The 11,231-nt window shown below is 47.2% G+C and overlaps 1 protein-coding gene across 10 annotated transcripts in view; it reads left to right on the forward strand.

Annotated features, from left to right (window-relative positions):
• The window catches only part of LOC129015241 (leucine carboxyl methyltransferase 1-like), a 49,622-nt gene that overhangs the window by 20,212 nt on the left and 18,179 nt on the right, over positions 1-11,231 (forward strand). For all 10 annotated transcript variants that reach the window (XR_010124357.1, XR_010124361.1, XR_010124364.1 and 7 more), the window contains 2 exons: positions 6,248-6,343; positions 6,441-6,513. Coding sequence is in view for 2 of the 10 variants with exons in the window: in XM_063654697.1 (XP_063510767.1) it covers positions 6,248-6,343; positions 6,441-6,513 (169 nt within the window). In the remaining 8 variants the exon portion in view is untranslated. The remainder of the gene's footprint in view (positions 1-6,247; positions 6,344-6,440; positions 6,514-11,231) is intronic.

Consider the following 11,231-nt stretch of genomic DNA (forward strand, 5'->3'; position numbering starts at 1 on the left):
TGACCTGAGTGTTTTTTAAAAAGTGAGGGATTTAAAAATACAGTAACTTGAACAGGCAGCATGTGAATGTCATGGAAACTGAAAGCATTTGTGAATTGAAAGAAGAGTGGGAAAATCTCTGAGGTCTTTCCACATGTGAGGTGTTTGATTCTTTGAATCTGGGCTTTAAATATGAAATCAGGATATAAAAATAGAAGTGGTATTCTCTGGGTTTTGTGAGCCGAGACGTGTAATGGAAATTGACAGGCAGAACTGGATGTGCAGCCTCATGGAGGGTGCAGAGATAACAGTGTGTTAACACTTTGGTGTCTGCTGTGGGCAGCCTTGCGTGTGTTATGTATTCTCTAACAAAATTGGGAACATCCTATACATACAATTTTGTAATCGGGTTTGTTCACCTGATACTGAAACTCTGTGTTCAGTGTTCCTGCAGAGAAATCTTTGTGCTTATTGCCGATTTTCTTCAGATAAAGTCTTAGACGGGATCCTTTGGTCGTCGTGTATGCGTGTGTTTCAGGCTTTTTGTACCTGTCGTCGCAGTGCCTTGCAGTACGACTGTGCCAGTTTAAGCTTCGGGCAGCTCAAGCACCCTCTTCCTCGTCTTGGCCAATGCCAAGTTAGATTAAACAATACTTTTGTTGCTGATTTGATAGGAGAAATATAGCTCTCTGTTTTTACTTTCATTTCGGGTTTTTTACATTATTGATAAGGCTGAGCTTTTGGTGTGTTGATTGATCTGTTGTGTTTCTTTCGTGAACTGCCCCCAAGTTTGCCTTTTGTCTTATTTTTTTCCTCTGGGATGTTAGGGTTTTTTATTTATTTGTTTTTAAGAGTTCTTCATATTGTAAAGATATTAGTATTTTGTGACATGTTAGTTATTTCTCCTAGTTTATTTTAGAGACAGTCTCAGTCTGTCACCCAGGCTGGGGTGCAATGGTGCAATCCTAGCTGATTATAATCTTGAGCTCCTGGGCTCAAACAATCTTCCCACCTCAGCCTGCTGAGTAGATATGACTACAGGCATGCACTACCATGCCTGGCTAATATTTATTTATTTATTTATTTATTATTTTTTGGTAGCGATAGAGTCTTGCTATGTTGCCCTAGTTGGTCTGAAACTCCTAGGCTCAAGCAGTCCTCCTGCCTCAGCCTCCCAAAGTGCTGGGGTTACAGGCATGAGCCACCATGCCTAGCCTATGTTTCGTAGTTTAATACTTGCTTTTCATGTTTGCTTGTGATATTCATACTTACTGTATTTCTTGTTGTAAAGGTAAATATTTGATTCATTCTGTGACACACATCTTCTTCCATTTGTTTAAGGCTAATGAACCATTTATCTCCTTATAAACTTTATTTATTTATTTATTCATTCACTTATTTATTATTTTTTAGATGGAGTCTCACTCCCATTGCGCAGGCTGGAGTGCAGTGGCATGATCTCGGCTCTCTGCAACCTCCACCTCCCAAGTTCAAGCAATTCTCCTTCCTCAGCCTCCCGAGTAGCTGGGATTACAGGTGTGCACCACCACGCCCATCTAATTTTTGTATTTTTAGTAGAGATGGGTTTTTGCCATGTTGGCCAGGCTGGTCTCGAACTCCTGATCTCAGGTGATCCACCTGTCTCAGCCTCCCAAAGTGCTAGGATTACAGGCAAGGACCACCATTCCTGGCCTTAAACTTTACTTTTATTTTTTATTTTTTTGAAATGGGGGTTTCACTTTGTTGCCCAGGCTGGACTTACATTCCTGGGCTCAAGCAATCTTCCTGCCTCAGCCTATAGAGTAGCTGAGACTACAGGCACGTGCCACCATGCCTGGCCCATTTAACTTCTTTGAAATCAGATGTGATTGATTCTGTGTGTCCTGCAGTCGCTATCAGTTGTCATTACCTGTGCATGCTTACGTAGTTGTTATTCCTGGTGGCATGGCTGGGCAGCTGTGACTGCAGCCCCTGGATGCTTTAGTCCTCATACCACTTGAGGACCATTTGAAGAAGGAACACAAATCCTGATTGTTGTTCAAAAACTGTCTATTCATTACCTCTGATGAGATGAAGAAAGAGCCAGCATTAAAACTTACAGAGTGAGGGCCAGGGCTCAGAAGACAATCTCAGAGAGGACGGTAAAGATCTCTCTCTTTTTAAAAAAAAATTTTTTTTGAGACAGAGTCTCGCTCTGTCACCCAGGCTGGAGTGTAGTGGTGCGATCTCGGCTCACTGCAACCTCTGCCTCCCGGGTTCAAGCGATTCTCCTGCCTCAGCCTCCTGAGTAGCTGGGACTACAGGCATGCGCTACCACGCCTGGCTAATTTTTGTATATTTAGTAGAGACAAAGTTTCACCATGTTGGCCAGGATGGTCTTGATCTCTTGACCTCGTGATCCGCCCACCTCGGCCTCCCAAAGTGTTGGGATTACAGGCATGAGCCACTGTGCCTGGCCTAAAGATCTCTTAAGAAATGCCACATTACCAAAGCCCTTGAAAGCACAATGGTCCATATTGTATGGAAACTCAGACATCCTGAAACTGAAGACAACCAGCCTTTCCCATTGATCTTTTCCTTTTCTTATGTGTGCAAGAGAGAGAAGTGATACCAGTCTGTTTTACTAAGTCCAAAAGAACTTTTCCAATAAACTCACAGTTACAATTATTTGGCAGTGTTTTTTCTTTCTTGGGGGTACATCTTACGATTGATGCCTTCTTATTTGATGAAATACATCATATGGTTAGTGTAGAAAATTTAGAGAAGATAAATTAAACACAGAAATCAGAGAGATAATCATTTTCAGTATTTAGGTATCAATCCACTAGTAATTCTCTGTGTAATATAGATACATACGTATGTATTTATGGGCACATGTGGTACATATATTTTTGGCCTTACCTCTTTCTCTTAACAGTATATCTGGAATGTTTTGCCATGTCTGATTTTCTAGTTTACTTTTTAAATGATGGGTATTTCAGTGAATGGATACACTGTAATTTGCCCAGTTACTCTCCAGCTGATGTCCTATAAATCCTGAAACTTGATGCTTGTCTCCCTTCAGAACTCCCATCAGCAGCACCTGACAGCACTCTCCTCCTCACTGCCCAACACTGGGTGGCAAATCTTTTCATCCTGGCCACTCTGATAGGCTGGACAGTGAGATCCTTCTTCCTAGGGCGCATGGAAACCTGTTGCAGTCACCTGGGTTTGCGGAGTGGGAGGAGGAAAGTGTTGGGGCACTAGGAGGTGGAAGCCAGTGGGAGTTGCTGGCTGGGTGTGTTTGCATTATGGACCCGTGCATCTCACCACTGTCTACCACTGCGCACCACTGTGACCATGGACAGGGTGCTCCTGAGGTCAGTCCCAGATGCCCGCCAGGCCCTGCATCCTGAACCTGCTTCTCCCTCTGGCCTCCTCTCCAGTTTCTTACTGTCCTCCGGCCTCCCTGCCTCCTCTCTGTACTGGAGGCTCAGGTGTGTTCCCCAAGTCTTTCTGCCTGCCCTTCCTCCTGTCTAGAATGCCTTTTGGACACTTGACTCTCATTCTCCAGGGCTCGCCACGGCCAACCCCTTCTGAGAGAGGCCTCCCCCGACACCTTCATCCTCTCTACGAGTCACTGTCTTCATTCCTCATTATCTTGTAATTATCTGCCTCTCCTTTCTCTCCTTGTTTACCACTGTATCCTCAGTGCCTAGCACTTGGCAGACACCCACATGTTCCTTGACTACACTAGTCGTATTGAATAGTGTAAAGAATCCAGAGGTGAGAGGATAGAACCTGCTCTTTATTATCCAAGAGAGTAGTTTTGTAAGTCTACCAAGTTAGGGCTTCCAGAAGGAAGCGTTTTGATCAGCTTTTCAACAGAGTTGCTTAGCAGTGGGATGAGTGCCTTCCCTCAGGGGAGTGGTCACGTAGTGATATTGTTGCAATGGTTCTTGCACTGGATGCGGGGGTTGGCTAGATTAGGCTTCTTCCAATCCTTAGAACCGTGGGGTGTGTTCTCATTTGTGGGTTTCAACTGCAGATAAAACTTAACACTAGATGGCACTAGAGGATTCATTTGAAATCTGTTTAAGGCAGGCTGGTGGCTCAACCCTGTAATCCCAGCACTTCGGGAGGCTGAGGCGGGTGGATCACCTGAGGTCAGGAGTTCGAGACCAGCCTGGCCAACCTGATGAAACCCACGTCTCTACTAAAAATACAAAATTAGCCAGACCTGGTGGCACATACCTGTAATCTCGGCTACTTGGGAGGCTGAGGCAGGAGAATCGCTTGAAATCGGGAGGTGGAGGTTGCAGTGAGCCGAGATTGTGCCATTGCACTCCAGCCTGGGCAACAAGAGCGAAACTCTGCCTCAAAACAAAAAAAAAAAAGAAATCTGTTTATGAAACTGCCACCCACAGTGAAAAAAAAATAACCTTTATCATTGCACTTGTACCCTCAACACACACTTGAAACAAAAGTTGTCTAAGTGCAATGGCTCACACCTGTAATCCCAGCACCTTGGGAGGCCAAGATGGGAGAATCACTTGAGGTCAGCAATTCGAGACCAGCTATAGCAAGACTTCATGTCTACAAAAAAATTAAAAATTAGAATTAGAAACAAAAGGTTCACAAATGTCTTAACACTATGTGTAATGCATCTTATTTTTTATTTTATTCTATTCCATTTCTTTTTTCTTTTTTTTTTTTATTTGAGCTGGAGTCTCATTCCATGGTCCAGGCTGGAGTGCAGTGGTGCCATTTTGGCTCACTGCAACCTCCGCCTCCCGGGTTCAAGCAATTCTTGTGCCTCAGCCTCCCGAGTAGCTGGGATTACAGACGCGGACCACCATGCCTGGCTAATTTTTGTATTTTTAGTAGTTCCACCGTATTGGCCAGGCTGGTCTTGTACTGCTGGCTTCAAGTGATCCGCTTGCCCCGGCCTCCCAAAGTGCTGAGATTCCAGGCATGAGCCACCATCCCGGCCTCACATTTATTAAAAAAAAAAAAAATGCAGGTTTGCAAACTAATTGATCTTATGATATTAATTGGTCACAACTTACTGTTTGAAAAGCACTATATTAGATAACTGAGTAAGTGTATGGTTATAAAACTGTGTGAGTATGCTGTTTTCCTTGGACAGTCTGGGCTTGTATAGCAAATTGTGCATATTAGTGTATATTTCACATTTCTGTGGTGAATTGCATGGAACACCTGAACATGTGCTTCTTTTTGGGTGTCGTGTCTATGGATGAGAGAGATTGGGAGATGTGTTTGTACAGAATTCAACACCCATTGTCGTCAAGGCAGAAGTAAGCCTTGGCAGTAGATATAAAGAAAAGGTATATTATCTGCTTCTAGGAGCTCAGAGACATAACACACACATTCCCTACATTTTACCTTAGCAGGCAACAAGGAAATGGGGGTATTACTCAGGGTATCATTAGGATGCTTTATGCTGTTAACAGAAGCCTGACTCAAATTGGCTTAAAGGGTAAAGACACTTATTATCTCACAAAATATACGTTCAGAGCTAGAACAGTCCACAGGCCCAGAGCAGCTGAGCATGGCCTTCGGGATCCAGGTTCTTTTCATGACTCCTCAGTCGTCCTAAAGCTGGTTCTACTCACGGTTGCAAGAGAGCTTCCTGTGCTAATCAGAGTTTCAACTCCCAGGCTTGAAACACGAAGCCTTAACTCCTTGTACTGTAGACCAGAATAGAGAGAATTAAGGCTCTGGTGGCATTTCCCAAGTTGTACATGTATTGTTCATTTGCTCCTGGTTTCCCCACTCCGACCTCTGTAAGGGGAGTAAGAGGACGGCACCTAATACAGAGTCAGGAGAAACACTTGGATTAATTCATGCTGTTTGTCAAGTGTTTCTGAGTCTCCCTTCCTCTGGGCACAGGTCTTTTCATTTAGTGGAATTAACTGACAAGCTCTGGCCATGAGTTTGCAGTGAATAAATGGCTGCACATCTTTTGTATGAAGCATGAAGTGAGGTTATTTGCTATGTAGGGTCCTGGGAAGTGAATTAGCAATATGAGGAAAGGGAGTGAGAAGCCCACTGTGGGCAATGTAATGGGCGGTACAACATGAACATGAAGATGAATGGATGGCTGCGTCTTCGTATGTGTAGCGGGGCACTAAATGTGCACTTGGCCTTTTGAGGTGGATGGTTGGTTTTTGTTGAGTTCCTTAACCTGGTTCCTGGGAACCTGGCAGTGGACCTTGGCCTGAACCTACTCAATTCTCTACTCACCTTCCTTTTTCCTCCCTTCCAGGCTTGCAGTAAGCATTGGCTGCTGGCACGACCCTTACATCCAGCACTTTGTGAGACTGTCTAAAGAGAGGAAAGTCCCTGAAATCAACAGAGGCAAGTGACCATCTCCCTCCCCAACAGCTCCTTATCAGCCAAGAGACCTGAGGTTTCAGAAGTTCATTCATGTTTTTTTTTTCACTTTGTTACCCAGGCAGGAGTGCAGTTGTGTCCGGAATTGGTGGGTTCTTGGTCTCACTGACTTCAAGAATGAAGCCGCAGACCCTCGCGGTGAGTGTTAACAGTTCTTAATGGCGGCGTGTCTGGAGTTTGTTCCTTCTGATGTTCCGATGTGTTAGGAGTTTCTTCCTTCTGGTGGGGTTCGTGGTCTTGTTGGCTCAGGAGCGAAGCTGCAGACCTTCGCGGTGAGTGTTACAGCTCATAAAGGCAGTATGGACCCAAATAGTGAGTAGTAGCAGGGTTTAATTGCAAAGAGCAAAAGAACAAAGCTTCCATAGTGTGGAAGAGGACCCCAACAGGTTGCTACTACTGGCTTGGGCAGCCTGCTTTTATTCTCTTATCTGGCCCCACCCACATCCTGCTGATTGGTAGAGCCTAGGGTCTGTTTTGACAGGGCGCTGATTGGTGCGTTTACAATCCCTGAGGTAGACATAAAGGTTCTCCAAGGCCCCACCAGATTAGCTAGATACAGAGTGTCGTTTGGTGCATTCACAAACCCTGAGCTAGACACAGGGTGCTGATTGGTGTGTTTACAAACCTTGAGCTAGATACAGAGTGCGGATTGGTGTATTTACATTCCCTGAGCTAGACGTAAAGGTTCTCCACGTCCCCACCAGACTCAAGAGCACAGCTGGCTTCACCCAGTGGATCCCGCATCGGGGCTGCAGGTGGAGCTACCTGCCAGTCCCGCGCCCTGCGCCCGCACTTCTCAGCCCTTGGGTGGTCGACGGGACTGGGCGCCGTGGAGCAGGGGGCGGCGCTGGTCGGGGAGGCTCGGGCCGCACAGGAGCCCACGGAGGGAGTGGGAGGCTCAGGCATGGCGGGCAGAGCCCTGCCCGGCGGGAAGGCAGCTAAGGCCCGGCGAGAAATCGAGTGCAGCGGTGGTAGGCTGGTACTGCTGGGGGACCCAGTACACCCTCCGCAGCCGCTGGCCCTGGTGCTAAGCCCCTCTTTGCCCGGGGCCGGCAGGGCCGGCCGGCTGCTCCGAGTGCGGGGCCAGCCAAGCCCACGCCCATCCGGAACTCCAGCTGGCCCGCAAGCGCAGCGCGCAGTCCCGGTTCCAGCTCGCGCCTCTCCCTCGCCACCTCCCTGCAAGCTGAGGGAGCCGGCTCCGGCCTTGGCCAGCCCAGAAAGAGGCTCCCACAGTGCAGTGGTGGGCTGAAGGGCTCCTCAAGTGCCGCTAAAGTGGGAGCCCAGGCAGAGGAGGCGCTGAGAGCGAGCGAGGGCTGTGAGGACTGCCAGCACGCTGTCGCCTCTCACAGTAGGGCAATCTCCGCTCACTGCAACCTCCGCCTCCCGGGTTCAAGCGATTCTCCTGCTTCAGCCTCCTCCCAAGCAGCTGGAATTACAGGCATGCACCACCACACCCAGCTCATTTTTTTTTTTGAGACGGAGTCTTACTCTGTCGCCCAGGCTGGAGTGCAGTGGCACGATCTCTGCTTACTGCAAGCTCCGCCTCCCGGGTTCAGGCCATTCTCCTGCCTCAGCCTCCCGAGTAGCTGGGACTGCAGGCACCCACCACCACGCCTAGCTAATTTTTTGTATTTTTCGTAGAGATGGGGTTTCACCATGTTAGCCGGGATGGTCTAGATCTCCTGACCTCATGATCCGCTTGCCTCGGCCTCCCAAAGTGGCTAATTTTTTTTGTATATTAGTAGAGATAGGGTTTCACCATTTTGGCCAGGCTGATTTCGAACTACTGGCCTCAAGTGATCCACCTGCCTCGGCCTCCCAAAGTGCTGGGATTACAGGCGTGAGCCACCGCGCCTGGCCCAGGTGTTCATTCTTGAAGGGAGTCGTGGCGTGCTCCCTTTCCAGCTGTGCGCAAAAGTGCTTATTTTCTCACCAACACAGTGTGTTATAAAACCTGTGAATCGCCGGCCGCGGTGGCTCAGCCTGTAATCCCAGCACTTTGAGAGGCTGAGGCAGGTGGATCACCTGAGGTTGGGAGTTCAAGACCAGCCTGACCAACATGGAGAAACCCCGTCTCTACTAAAAATACAGAATTATCCGGGCGTGGTGGCACATGCCTGCAGTCCCAGCTATTCAGGGGGCTGAGGCAGGAGAATCGCTTGAACCCGCAAGGCAGAGGTTGGAGTGAGCCAAGATCACACCATTGCACTCCAGCCTGGGCAACAAGAGTGAAACTCGGTCTTAAAAAAAAAAAAAAGAAAAACTTGTTAATCTTTTATATGAAAGATGGTATTTAATTGTAATTTTATTTTTTACTCTTCCTATTTATAGGTGGTTGAGCATTATTTTCATGTGTTCAAAGCCCACTTATATCTTTTTACTCTGAACTGTCCATATCAGGAATTACTTTTTTCAGTTAAAAATACAAATAAAGCATTATTTTCCACACGTGTACTCCTATACTGATTGGAATCAGTATGGAGACGCTGCTTCATAATACTGGTATTTGGAGGAGAATCTCTTAGAATTTACGTTAGACTCTTCCTTTGTTTTGGTAGAGGGAGAAAGGGCTCTGTTTTGCCTATGGCTCATCTAGGTTTGTGGACTAATCATGTGGATTATTATTGTTATTTTTGAGATGGAGTTTCACTCTTGTCCACGCTGGAGTGCGGTGGCGTGATTTCAGCTCACTGCAACCACTGCCTCCAGGGTTCAAGTGATTATCCTGTCTCAGCCTCTAATCATGTGAATTTAATTGGGTTCTTCTATGAGGAGACTTCCCAGAGGCTTTTGTATATTTCAGGCTGAGCATATCTGAGTTTTCACACCTCGTCTGTGCTTCTGAACCTTCCCTAAGGATGGAGATTGAAGATTGCTTCCCAGCTGCGCAGCTTGAGTGTTGTAATTTTAGAGGACAGGGTTTTCTACAGTTTTGTTGATATTTCTTACTGTGGAAGGAAGGGGAACTGGTAATTCTCAGATGAGGGAGGTCTCAGAGGTGTTGACAGCAGTAAGCTTACCAGGCTCAGAAGACTTGGCTCTTAACATTCTGCAACAGAGTGGTATGAAGTGAGGCTGGGGAAGTAGACAGAGCAGGTGGGGCCCTGTAGACTATGTAAGGAACTATGGTCTTTTTGTTTTTCTTTTCTTTTCTTTTTTTTTTTTTTTGAGGCAGGGTCTCACTGTGTCACCCAGGCTGGAGTGCAGTGGTACGATCACAGCTCACTGCAGCCTCGACCTCCTGGGCTCAAGCAATCCTTCTGCCTTTTTTTTTTTTTGGTAGCGACAAGGTCTCACTATATTGTCTAGGTTGGTCTTGAACTCCTGGCCTCAAGTGATCCTCCTGCCTCAGCCTCCTAAAGTGCTGGGATTACAGGTGTGAGTCACCACACCTGGCGACACTCTGCTCTTTTCCCAACAGCAACAGAAAGCAGTTGAGCTAGGGAGTGACATAAGCAAACAGGCCTTTTACAAACCTCTGGCTTCTGTGTGGGATATGGATTTGGGTAAAGTCAGAGTGATTGGGGGAGCTCACTTCACAGATGCCAAAAGGAGAGGTGAAGAAAAGTAGATTCCAGAAATACTTAGTGGATAAAATCAACATGTTTGGGGGACTGATTGCATAAGGGGAAAGAAAAAGGGTAGTTCCAAGATGACGCCTACCTTTTTTTACTTTTGTACTGAATGAGCCATGGCACGATTTGCCAAGTTGGGAGGTGAAGACAGCAGGGAGGAGACTGGGGAGGTGATCTTGAACACAGCTTTGGAAATAGTGAATCTGAGATAGTACTGAGACCTCCAAGTGGAGATGCCAGCTGGCAGCCTGATACAGTTTGGATCTGGGTCCTCACCAAGTCTCATGTTGAAATGTAGTCCCCACTGTTTTTTTTTTTTTTCTTTCTTTCTTTTTTGAGACGGAGTTTCTCACTCTGTCACCCAGGCTGGAGTGCAGTGGCCCGATCTCGACTCACCACAACCTCCGCCTCCCGGGTTCAAGCGATTCTCCTGTCTCAGTCTCCCGAGTAGCTGGGATTACAGGCGCTTGCCACCATGCCTGGCTATTTTTTGTATTTTTTGTAGAGACAGGGTTTCACCATGTTAGCCAGGCTGGTCTCAAATTCCTGATCTCAGGTGATCCGCTTGCCTCGGCCTCCTAAAGTGCTGGGATTACAGGCGTGAGCCACCACGCCCAGCCTGTAGTCCCCACTGTTGGAGGTGGGGCCTGGTAGAAAGTGGTTGGACATGGAGGTGGATTTCTCATGAGTGGTTTAGGACCATCCTCTTGGTGCTGTTCTGATAGTGAGTTCTCAGGAGTTCTGGTTGTTTAAAAGTGTGCAGCACCGTATCCCTTGCTCTCTGTGGCTCCTGCTCCTGCCATGTGAGATGCCTTGCTCACCCTTTGCCATCCATCATGATTAGAAGCCTCCCAAGGCCTCACCAGAAGCAGAAGCTGCTATAATTCCTATACAGCTAACAGAACTGTGAGCCATTTAAAAATTTCTTCTTGGCTGGGCTTGGTGGCTCATGCCTGTAATTCCAGCACTTTGGGAGGCCAAGGGTGGGGGTGGGGGGGGGGGGTGGATCACCTAAGATCAGGAGTTCGAGACCAGCCTGGCCAACATGGTGAAACCCTGTCTCTACTAAAAATACAAAAAATTAGCCGAGTGTGGTGGAGGGCACCTGTAATCCCAGCTACTTGGGAGGCTGAGGCAGGATAATCGCTTGAACCCAGGAAGCGGAGGTTGCAGTGAGCTGAGATTGCACCATTGAACTCCAGCCTGGGCAACAAGAGTGAAACTCTGTCTCAAAAACAACAAAACAAAACAAAACAAAAACAAACCACACACACATTTCTT

Source organism: Pongo pygmaeus, chromosome 18, assembly GCF_028885625.2.
Source record: "Pongo pygmaeus isolate AG05252 chromosome 18, NHGRI_mPonPyg2-v2.0_pri, whole genome shotgun sequence".
Taxonomy (NCBI): domain Eukaryota; kingdom Metazoa; phylum Chordata; class Mammalia; order Primates; family Hominidae; genus Pongo; species Pongo pygmaeus.